This window comes from Procambarus clarkii, chromosome 78 (assembly GCF_040958095.1).
Source record: "Procambarus clarkii isolate CNS0578487 chromosome 78, FALCON_Pclarkii_2.0, whole genome shotgun sequence".
Taxonomy (NCBI): domain Eukaryota; kingdom Metazoa; phylum Arthropoda; class Malacostraca; order Decapoda; family Cambaridae; genus Procambarus; species Procambarus clarkii.
The window spans coordinates 26,246,754-26,259,007 of NC_091227.1; the positions used below are offsets into that span (position 1 = coordinate 26,246,754).

A 12,254-nucleotide genomic window follows, 5' to 3' on the forward strand; every position below is an offset into this window, starting at 1 on the left:
CTGAAAAAACCCTTTAGGATTTGTCTTTGCTTGCCCTGCTATGCGAACTTCATAGTTTCTTTTTGCTTTCCTTATCTCTTTTTTAACATTTCTAACCAGTTGTACGAATTCCTGTTCTAAAGTGACCTCCCCATTTGAGCCTTTTGTACCAAGCTCTCTTTTTACCTATAAGGTTCTTCAAATTCTTTGTTATCCACTTTGGGTCATTAGTATACGATCTATTCAATTTGTATGGTATACTACGTTCCTGTGCTTTGTTTAGAATATTCTTAAATAAGTTATATATTGAATCCAAGTCGAAATCCCCATTTAAGTCACCTATCGCTGGGTTCATGTCTCGCTCCAAGACCGGCCCACACCCCATACCCAAGCCTTTCCAATCAATTTGACCCAAAAAATTTCTTAGGCTATTAAAATCAGCTTTTCGAAAATCTGGCACTTTAACAGAATTTTCTCCTACTGGTCTATTCCATTCTATGCTAAATCTGATTTCTTTGTGATCACTGCTCCCTAGCTCACTCCCTATTTCGATGTCATTAATTTGCGTTTCCCTGTTAGCACAAACAGTTGACCCCCTACCAACCCTTTGGGCGGTAGTGGACCCTTTACCGACCCTGTGGGCGGCAGTGGACCCTATATACTAATCCTGTGGGCGATACTGAACCCTATACTCACCCTGTGGGCGGCAATGGACGCCTTACACATCCAGTGGGTGTTATTGGACCCCTTACTTATTCTGTGGGTGGTTGGAGCCCCATACCCATCCTATCGGTGGTAGTGGACGCCATACACATCCTGTGGATGGATGTGACCCCCATACCCATCCTGCGGGTGGTATTGGACCCCTTACCCACCTAACAGGTGGTAGTGGACCCTATACCCATCCTATAATTGGTATAGTAGAGACCATACCATCCTGTTTGCAGTAGTTTACACCATACACATTCCAACATAACATCGTTTTCTGTTAGTGTTCCTACAAAACATTCTTTAAAGATTTTTAAAGCGCAAACTATGGTGTATATAAAATTGATTGGTGAAGCACTGCTATTCTATGTAATAATTTATAGTGCTTATTATAATTTACTAAGAACAACTAATATTTCTCAAAACAAAACTACGAGCCTTCAATAGGATGTAGCTGATCTGTAATATTCTAAGAGCATGGACAATAGAAAGTAAATTTCACAACCCATGTGGGACCTGAAAACTACAATTTTTATTATAATTGAACCAATCGCGACTATTATGCTATCTACGTTGATGGACGGGTACTGTGAGACGTAAATTGGTTCGTGAGGAAGAGTTTGGGCCTTGGTAAAAAAGGTAACTGGAAATATATCACATATGTACTAAATCACATTCAACATATTGACTTTAAGCATTAAGTCAGATATGTGCTGTCTTGTGTGAGAACGGGTTGGGATGTTAGACTGAATAATATTGTAGACGTTAAGAACATAAGAACATACGAACAAAGGCAACTGCAGAAGGCCTGTTGGCCCATACGAGGCAGCTCCTATTTATAACCACCCAATCCCACTCATATACATGTCCAACCCATGCTTGAAACAATTGAGGGACCCCACCTCCACAATGTTATGCGGCAATTGGTTCCACAAATCAACACCCCTGTTACTGAACCAGTATTTACCCAAGTCTTTCCTAAATCTAAACTTATCCAATTTATACCCATTGTGTTGATACTTTTAATACCTTATTAATATCCCCTTTGTTATGTCCATTCACCCACTTGTAAACCTCTATCATGTCACCCCTAATTCTTTGCCTTTCCAGTGAATGCAACTTAAGCTTTGTTAATCTTTCTTCATATGAAAGATTTCTAATTTGGGGAATTAACTTAGTCATCCTATGCTGGACACGTTCAAGTGAATTTATATCCATTCTATAATATGGCGATCAAAACTGAACTGCATAATCTAAATGGGGCCTAACTAGAGCAAGATATAGCTTGAGAACCACACCAGGTGTCTTGTTACTAACGCTGCGATTAATAAATCCAAGTGTCCGATTTGAACATAAGAACATAAGAACAAAGGTAACTGCAGAAGGCCTATTGGCCGATACGAGGCAGCTCCTATTCTATAACCACCCAATCCCACTCATATACTTGTCCAACCCGTGCTTGAAACAATCGAGGGACCCCACCTCCACAATGTTACGCGGCAATTGGTTCCACAAATCAACAACCCTGTTACTGAACCAGTATTTACCCAAGTCTTTCCTAAATCTAAACTTATCCAATTTATATCCATTGTTTCGTGTTCTGTCCTGTGTTGATACTCTTAATACCCTATTAATATCCCCCCGGTTATGTCCATTCATCCACTTGTAAACCTCTATCATGTCACCCCTAACTCTTCGCCTTTCCAGTGAATGCAACTTAAGCTTTGTTAATCTTTCTTCATATGAAAGATTTCTAATTTGGGGAATTAACTTAGTCATCCTACGCTGGACACGTTCAAGTGAATTTATATCCATTCTATAATATGGCGACCAAAACTGAACTGCATAATCTAAATGGGGCCTAACTAGAGCAAGATATAGCTTGAGAACCACACCAGGTGTCTTGTTACTAACGCTGCGATTAATAAATCCAAGTGTCCGATTTGCCTTATTACGAACATAAGAACATAAGAACAAAGGTAACTGCAGAAGGCCTATTGGCCCATACGAGGCAGCTCCTATTCTATAACCACCCAATCCCACTCATATACTTGTCCAACCCGTGCTTGAAACAATCGAGGGACCCCACCTCCACAATGTTACGCGGCAATTGGTTCCACAAATCAACAACCCTGTTACTGAACCAGTATTTACCCAAGTCTTTCCTAAATCTAAACTTATCCAATTTATACCCTTTGTTTCGTGTTCTGTTCTCTATTTTCTATATTCATCCACGTTTCGGTAAGTGCAATAATATCTATTTTTTCTGTGCAGACAAGAGCATTTAATTCATTAATTTTATTTCTTAGACTTCTACTGTTAGTGTAATATACCCTAAGTGAATTGTTATTTTGAGGCCCTTCTCTTTCCCTCATCATTTTGCCAATTCCTTTCTCCCACAAACACATACTTTTATTATCTCCTTCCTCCAAATTAATTCCCATACCTCTATCTACTAACAGTTTAAACCCAAACAAACACCTCTAACCACTTCTTCCAACGAGTTCGGAACAGCAACAACCCCAGCTCTCGATAGATGCACCCCATCACGAGCATACATTTCATTTCTTCCATAGAAGTGTTCCCAGTTGTCTATGAAAGATATTGCATTTGATTTGCAATATCTTTCCAGCCGGCAATTGACACCAATTGCCCTCGACATCCATTCATTTCCCACTCCCTTTCTTGGAAGAATGCCACATAGGATCGGGATTCCTCCCTTGCTCCTAACTAATTCAATGGCTGTCCTGAATCTCTGTATTAGTTCCTCACTCCTAACTCGTCCAACATCATTACCCCCTGCACTAATACAAATAATGGGTTTGTTTCCATTTCCTGTCATAATATCATTCATGTTTCCAACAATATCACCAATTCCAGCTCCCGGATAGCAAACCCTTAATCTGTTCCCCCTATCTCTGGCACAAAACGTTCTGTCTAAATACCTCACCTGGGAATCTCCCACAACCAAAATTCGCTTCGATTCTCCCTTTTCCTTTCGAGCAGTTTGAGGGACCTGCGCTTCAATGCTCCTCGTTACTTTGTCTTTGCCACCTCGTTGAACAACAGGTTCACCACAGCACTCGTCCTCTAATACGTCAAATGCGTTAAAAGTCCTTAGGTGTAGGCTATTAGTTGTCGGTTTTGCCAAGGTCTTCTTAAGATCCCTGTCTTTCACAACTTGCCAAGACGAGGACTTCTTAATACTGGTCCCGTCAGTCCTCCTTAATGAGGTCCCGTCAACACATAAGAACATAAGAACAAAGGTAACTGCAGAAGGCCTATTGGCCCATACGAGGCAGCTCCTATTCTATAACCACCCAATCCCACTCATTATGCATTGAACTCATTATGAACATTTATGCATTGATCCTTTTGTTTTAAATTCTTACTAATCATAACTCCCAGATCCCTTTCGCAATCCGACTTCGCAATCACAACACCATCTAGCTCGTATCTTGTAACTCTATCATCATTACCTAACCTCAGAACTTTACATTTATCAGCATTAAACTGCATCTGCCAATCCTTTGACCATTTCAAAACCCTATCTAGATCAACTTGAAGTGATAGTGAGTCCTCCTCCGAATTAATTTCCCTACCGATTTTCGTATCATCGGCAAATTTGCAAATGTTGCTACTCAAACCTGAATCTAAATCATTTATATATATTATAAACAACAGAGGTCCCAGGACAGAGCCTTGAGGCACTCCACTTACAACATTTTCCCACTCTGACTTGATTCCATTTATACTAACTCTCTGTTTCCTTTGGTATAGCCATGCCCTAATCCAGCTTAATATAGCACCCCCAATACCATGAGACTCTATTTTTTTAATCAGTCTTTCATGTGGCACTGTATCAAAAGCTTTGCTAAAGTCAAGGTATACAACATCGCAATCCTTACCACTATCAACTGCCTCAACAATGCTAGAATAAAAAGATAACAAATTTGTTAAACATGAACGGCCATTTATAAAACCATGTTGCGACTCAATTATTAATTTATGTTTTTCAAGATGAAGACGAATTTTATTTGCTATTATAGATTCGAGTAACTTTCCCACAATAGACGTTAGGCTAATTGGTCGATAGTTAGACGCAAGTGATCTATCTCCTTTCTTAAAAACTGGTATCACATTAGCAACTTTCCAAAACTCTGGCACTCTGCCTGACTCTATTGATTTATTAAATATGGTTGACAGTGGGTCACAAAGCTCCTCTTTGCATTCTTTAAGCACCCTAGCAAACACTTCATCCGGCCCTGGGGATTTGTTTGGTTTGAGTTTTACTATTTGTTTAAGAACATCCTCCCTGGTAACTGCTAAACTCGTCAACCTGTCCTCGTCCCCACCCACATAGACTTGTTCGGCTGAAGGCATATTGTTAAGTTCCTCTTTAGTAAATACAGATACAAAATATTTATTAAAAATACTACTCATCTCTTCATCACTATCTGTTATTTGACCTGTCTCAGTTTTTAATGGACCTATCCTTTCCCTAGTCTTAGTACGATATAACTGAAAAAACCCTTTAGGATTTGTCTTTGCTTGCCCTGCTATGCGAACTTCATAGTTCCTTTTTGCTTTCCTTATCTCTTTTTTAACATTTCTAACCAGTTGTACGAATTCCTGTTCTAAAGTGACCTCCCCATTTTTAATCCTTTTGTACCAAGCTCTCTTTTTACCTATAAGGTTCTTCAAATTCTTTGTTATCCACTTTGGGTCATTAGTATACGATCTATTCAATTTGTATGGTATACTACGTTCCTGTGCTTTGTTTAGAATATTCTTAAATAAGTTATATATTGAATCCACATAGAAATCCCCATTTAAGTCACCTAACGCTGGATTCATGTCTCGCTCCAAGACCGGCCCACACCCCATACCCAAGCCTTTCCAATCAATTTGACCCAAAAAATTTCTTAGGCTATTAAAATCAGCTTTTCGAAAATCTGGCACTTTAACAGAATTTTCTCCTACTGGTCTATTCCATTCTATGCTAAATCTGATTTCTTTGTGATCACTGCTCCCTAGCTCACTCCCTAATTCGATGTCATTAATTTGCGTTTCCCTGTTAGTTAACACTAAATCTAAAATATTATTTTCCCGTGCCTTATTACGAACATTTATGCATTGATTCTTTTGTTTTAAATTCTTACTAATCATAACTCCCAGATCCCTTTCGCAATTCGACTTCGCAATCTCAACACCATCTAGCTCGCAAATTAAATTAATGACATCGAAATAGGGAGTGAGCTAGGGAGCAGTGATCACAAAGAAATCAGATTCAGCATAGAATGGAATAGACCAGTAGGAGAAAATTCTGTTAAAGTGCCAGATTTTCGAAAAGCTGATTTTAATAGCCTAAGAAATTTTTTGGGTCAAATTGATTGGAAAGTCTTGGGTATGGGGTGGGGGCCGGTCTTGGAGCGAGACATGAACCCAGCGATAGGTGACTTAAATGGGGATTTCGATGTGGATTCAATATATAACTTATTTAAGAATATTCTAAACAAAGCACAGGAACGTTGTATACCATACAAATTGAATAGATCGAATACTAATGACCCAAAGTGGATAACAAAGAATTTGAAGAACCTTATAGGTAAAAAGAGAGCTTGGTACAAAAGGATTAAAAATGGGGAGGTCACTTTAGAACAGGAATTCGTACAACTGGTTAGAAATGTTAAAAAAGAGATAAGGAAAGCAAAAAGAAACTATGAAGTTCGCATAGCAGGGCAAGCAAAGACAAATCCTAAAGGGTTTTTTCAGTTATATCGTACCAAGACTAGGGAAAGGATAGGTCCATTAAAAACTGAGACAGGTCAAATAACAGATAGTGATGAAGAGATGAGTAGTATTTTTAATAAATATTTTGTATCTGTATTTACTAAAGAGGAACTTAACAATATGCCTTCAGCCGAACAAGTCTATGTGGGTGGGGACGAGGACAGGTTGACGAGTTTAGCAGTTACCAGGGAGGATGTTCTTAAACAAATAGTAAAACTCAAACCAAACAAATCCCCAGGGCCGGATGAAGTGTTTGCTAGGGTGCTTAAAGAATGCAAAGAGGAGCTTTGTGACCCACTGTCAACCATATTTAATAAATCAATAGAGACAGGCAGAGTGCCAGAGTTTTGGAAAGTTGCTAATGTGATACCAGTTTTTAAGAAAGGAGATAGATCACTTGCGTCTAACTATCGACCAATTAGCCTAACGTCTATTGTGGGAAAGTTACTCGAATCTATAATAGCAAATAAAATTCGTCTTCATCTTGAAAAACATAAATTAATAATTGAGTCGCAACATGGTTTTATAAATGGCCGTTCATGTTTAACAAATTTGTTATCTTTTTATTCTAGCATTGTTGAGGCAGTTGATAGTGGTAAGGATTGCGATGTTGTATACCTTGACTTTAGCAAAGCTTTTGATACAGAGCCACATGAAAGACTGATTAAAAAGATAGAGTCTCATGGTATTGGGGGTGCTATATTAAGCTGGATTAGGGCATGGCTATACCAAAGGAAACAGAGAGTTAGTATAAATGGAATCAAGTCAGAGTGGGAAAATGTTGTAAGTGGAGTGCCTCAAGGCTCTGTCCTGGGACCTCTGTTGTTTATAATATATATAAATGATTTAGATTCAGGTTTGAGTAGCAACATTTGCAAATTTGCCGATGATACGAAAATCGGTAGGGAAATTAATTCGGAGGAGGACTCACTATCACTTCAAGTTGATCTAGATAGGGTTTTGAAATGGTCAAAGGATTGGCAGATGCAGTTTAATGCTGATAAATGTAAAGTTCTGAGGTTAGGTAATGATGATAGAGTTACAAGATACGAGCTAGATGGTGTTGTGATTGCGAAGTCGGATTGCGAAAGGGATCTGGGAGTTATGATTAGTAAGAATTTAAAACAAAAGGATCAATGCATAAATGTTCGTAATAAGGCAAATCGGACACTTGGATTTATTAATCGCAGCGTTAGTAACAAGACACCTGGTGTGGTTCTCAAGCTATATCTTGCTCTAGTTAGGCCCCATTTAGATTATGCAGTTCAGTTTTGGTCGCCATATTATAGAATGGATATAAATTCACTTGAACGTGTCCAGCGTAGGATGACTAAGTTAATTCCCCAAATTAGAAATCTTTCATATGAAGAAAGATTAACAAAGCTTAAGTTGCATTCACTGGAAAGGCGAAGAGTTAGGGGTGACATGATAGAGGTTTACAAGTGGATGAATGGACATAACCGGGGGGATATTAATAGGGTATTAAAAGTATCAACACAGGACAGAACACGAAACAATGGGTATAAATTGGATAAGTTTAGATTTAGGAAAGACTTGGGTAAGTACTGGTTCAGTAACAGGGTTGTTGATTTGTGGAACCAATTGCCGCGTAACATTGTGGAGGTGGGGTCCCTCGATTGTTTCAAGCACGGGTTGGACAAGTATATGAGTGGGATTGGGTGGTTATAGAATAGGAGCTGCCTCGTATGGGCCAACAGGCCTTCTGCAGTTGCCTTTGTTCTTATGTTCTTATGTTCTTATGTATCTTGTAACCCTATCATCATTACCTAACCTCAGAACTTTACATTTATCAGCATTAAACTGCATCTGCCAATCCTTCGACCATTTCAAAACCCTATCTAGATCAACTTAAAGTGATAGTGAGTCCTCCTCTGAATTAATTTCCTTACCGATTTTCGTATCATCGGCAAATTTGCAAATGTTGCTACTCAAACCTGAATCTAAATCATTTATATATATTATAAACAACAGAGGTCCCAGGACAGAGCCCTGAGGCACCCCACTTACAACATTTTCCCACTCTGACTTGACTCCATTTATACTAACTCTCTGTTTCCTTTGGTATTGCCATGCCCTAATCCAGCTTAATATAGCACCCCCAATACCATGAGACTCTATCTTTTTAATCAGTCTTTCATGTGGCACTGTATCAAAAGCTTTGCTAAAGTCAAGGTACACAACATCGCAATCCTTACCACTATCAACTGCCTCAACAATGCTAGAATAAAAAGATAACAAATTTGTTAAACATGAACAGCCATTTATAAAACCATGTTGCGACTCAATTATTAATTTATGTTTTTCAAGATGAAGACGAATTTTATTTGCTATTATAGATTCGAGTAACTTTCCCACAATAGACGTTAGGCTAATTGGTCGATAGTTAGACGCAAGTGATGTATCTCCTTTCTTAAAAACTGGTATCACATTAGCAACTTTCCAAAACTCTGGCACTCTGCCTGACTCTATTGATTTATTAAATATGGTTGACAGTGGGTCACAAAGCTCCTCTTTGCATTCTTTAAGCACCCTGGCAAACACTTCATCCGGCCCTGGGGATTTATTTGGTTTGAGTTTTACTATTTGTTTAAGAACATCCTTCCTGGTAACTGCTAAACTCGTTAACCTGTCCTCGTCCCCACCCACATAGACTTGTTCGGCTGAAGGCATATTGTTAAGTTCCTCTTTAGTAAATACAGATACAAAATATTTATTAAAAATACTACTCATCTCTTCATCACTATCTGTTATTTGACCTGTCTCAGTTTTTAATGGACCTATCCTTTCCCTAGTCTTAGTACGATATAACTGAAAAAACCCTTTAGGATTTGTCTTTGCTTGCCCTGCTATGCGAACTTCATAGTTTCTTTTTACTTTCCTTATCTCTTTTTTAACATTTCTAACCAGTTGTACGAATTCCTGTTCTAAAGTGACCTCCCCATTTTTAATCCTTTTGTACCAAGCTCTCTTTTTACCTATAAGGTTCTTCAAATTCTTTGTTATCCACTTTGGGTCATTAGTATTCGATCTATTCAATTTGTATGGTATACTACGTTCCTGTGCTTTGTTTAGAATATTCTTAAATAAGTTATATATTGAATCCACATCGAAATCCCCATTTACGTCACCTATCGCTGGGTTCATGTCTCGCTCCAAGACCGGCCCCCACCCCATACCCAAGACTTTCCAATCAATTTGACCCAAAAAATTTCTTAGGCTATTAAAATCAGCTTTTCGAAAATCTGGCACATTAACAGAATTTTCTCCTACAGGTCTATTCCATTCTATGCTAAATCTGATTTCTTTGTGATCACTGTTCCCTAGCTCACTCCCTATTTCGATGTCATTAATTTGTGTTTCCCTGTTAGTTAACACTAAATCTAAAATATTAGTTTCCCGTGTTGGTTCCTTAATGTGTTGCGTAAGAAAGCAATCGTCAATTAATTCTAGAAAATCTTCTGCTTCACTATTCCCTGTTTTGTTCAACCAGTTTATTCCACTAAAATTAAAGTCACCCATGACGTAAATACTGTTAGATCTAGATGCCCTAGATATTTCATCTCATAGATGCTTTGCTTCCATTCTGTCTAAATTTGGTGGCCTATATATAACTCCTATTATAATATTATTTGCTTTTTCGTATAATTCTATCCAAATAGTTTCTGTGTGTGGCTCAGTTTTGATTCCCTCTTTGAGACTACATTTCAAATTGTCCCTAACATATATGGCTACTCCTCCTCCTCGTCTAATATATCTATCTGTGTGAAATAGTTTAAATCCATTTATTTGATATTCAGCTAATAGTTCTCTATTTTCTACATTCATCCACGTTTCGGTAAGTGCAATAATATCTATTTTTTCTGTGCAGACAAGAGCATTTAATTCGTTAATTTTATTTCTTAGACTTCTACTGTTAGTGTAATATACCCTAAGTGAATTATTATTTTGAGGCCCTTCTCTTTCCCTGATCATTTTGCCAATTCCTTTCTCCCACAAACACATACTTTTATTATCTCCTTCCTCCAAATCAATTCCCATACTTCTATCTACTAACAGTTTAAACCCAAACAAACACCTCTAACCACTTCTTCCAATGAGTTCGCAACAGCAACAACCCCAGCTCTCAATAGATGCACCCATCACGAGCATACACTTCATTTCTTCCATAGAAGTGTTCCCAGTTGTCTATGAAAGATATTGCATTTGATTTGTAATATCTTTCCAGCCGGCAATTGACACCACGTGCCCTTGACATCCATTCATTTCCCACTCCCTTTCTTGGAAGAATGCCACATATGATCGGGATTCCTCCCTTGCTCCTAACTAATTCAATGGCTGTCCTGAATCTCTGTATTAGTTCCTCACTCCTAACTCGTCCAACATCATTACCCCCTGCACTAATACAAATAATGGGTTTGTTTCCATTTCCCGTCATAATATCATTCATGTTTCCAACAATATCACCAATTCCAGCTCCCGGATAGCAAACCCTTAATCTGTTCCCCCTATCTCTGGCACAAAACGTTCTGTCTAAATACCTCACCTGGGAATCTCCCACAACCAAAATTCGCTTCGATTCTCCCTTTTCCTTTCGAGCCGTTTGAGGGACCTGCGCTTCAATGCTCCTCGTTACTTTGTCTTTGCCACCACGTTGAACAACAGGTTCAACACAGCGCTCGTCTTCTAATACGTCAAATGCGTTAAAAGTCCTTAGGTGTAGGCTATTAGTTGTCGGTTTTGCCAAGGTCTTCTTAAGACCCCTGTCTTTCACAACTTGCCAAGACGAGGACTTCTTAATACTGGTCCCATCAGTCCTTCTTAATGAGGTCCCGTCAACACTGGCCTCCTCCTTCGTTTCCTCCCGAAGTCTCAGCCGTCGTACCTCCTCCCACAGGGAATCCATCTCTGCTCTCAGAGCTCCAACCAGACTCACCAAATCCTTCACTAATCCTTCCATTATTGCAATAATAATGTTATTAGAATCGGAGCTCCAGCTAACACAACCTCTCACTGTGACTGCACCTGACTGACCCATTCGTAGACGTCTTTGTTCTTGGCCGTAAGAAGAGGTCGTTCATTCAGCCAATCGTGATTCATATAATTGGTTTGAATATTGGGAAATACTTTTTCAACAAATTCTTCTTTTGACTTCACTAAATTGAAGAAGTGATGAGGCAATGAAATTCGTCCTGAGGTCAGATCAACCGGCACGTTTCCGTTCCCAAATTCCAGAAATTGATGTGAGAATATCTTAGCTGATGCATCGTTTTGCAGCTCGACACGCATATTTGTAGTTAATTTTAACGTCTTTACGTGGCGCCACAAAGAAGAGTATTTTAGGCTAGCATTTATTTCGTTTGCTGGTATCGATGTAGGAACTTCAGGTAAGGTTTGCCTGAAATCTCCTGCAAGCAATTTCCCAAATGGTCTGATGTTTCCACGCAAATCTTGCACTGATCGATCAAGAGCCTCGAGCGGTTTTTTGTGGGTAATTGGGCATTCATCCCAAACAATAAGTTTACATTTCTGCAATACTTTTCCCATGCCGGATGCTTTCGAAATGTTGCACGTGGGAGTTTCAATGATTTGCATGTTCAATGGCAATTTCTAAGCTAAAGTGGCAGTTACATTTCCACCTGGTAACAATGTCGCAGCTATTCCGGACGACTCAAGAGCTAAGGTTATGCCATTTTGGGATCTAAATGCTGCCAGAATCAATCTAATTAGGAAGGATTTACAGTTTCTCCTGGCGC

At 38.9% G+C, this 12,254-nt stretch overlaps 1 protein-coding gene across 1 annotated transcript; it reads right to left on the minus strand.

The window, feature by feature from the left end:
* Positions 1–11,508: 11,508 nt before the first annotated feature.
* LOC138357538 (uncharacterized) lies at positions 11,509–12,045 on the minus strand. Its single transcript, XM_069314406.1, has one exon. The coding sequence runs from the start codon at positions 12,043–12,045 to the stop codon at positions 11,509–11,511; it is 537 nt and encodes a 178-aa protein (XP_069170507.1).
* Between the last annotated feature and the right edge of the window lie 209 nt (positions 12,046–12,254).

Coding starts and splice junctions, on each gene's coding strand:
- LOC138357538 (XM_069314406.1), bottom strand. CDS start 12,045: ATGGGAAAAGTATTGCAGAAATGTAAACTTATTGTTTGGGATGAATGC.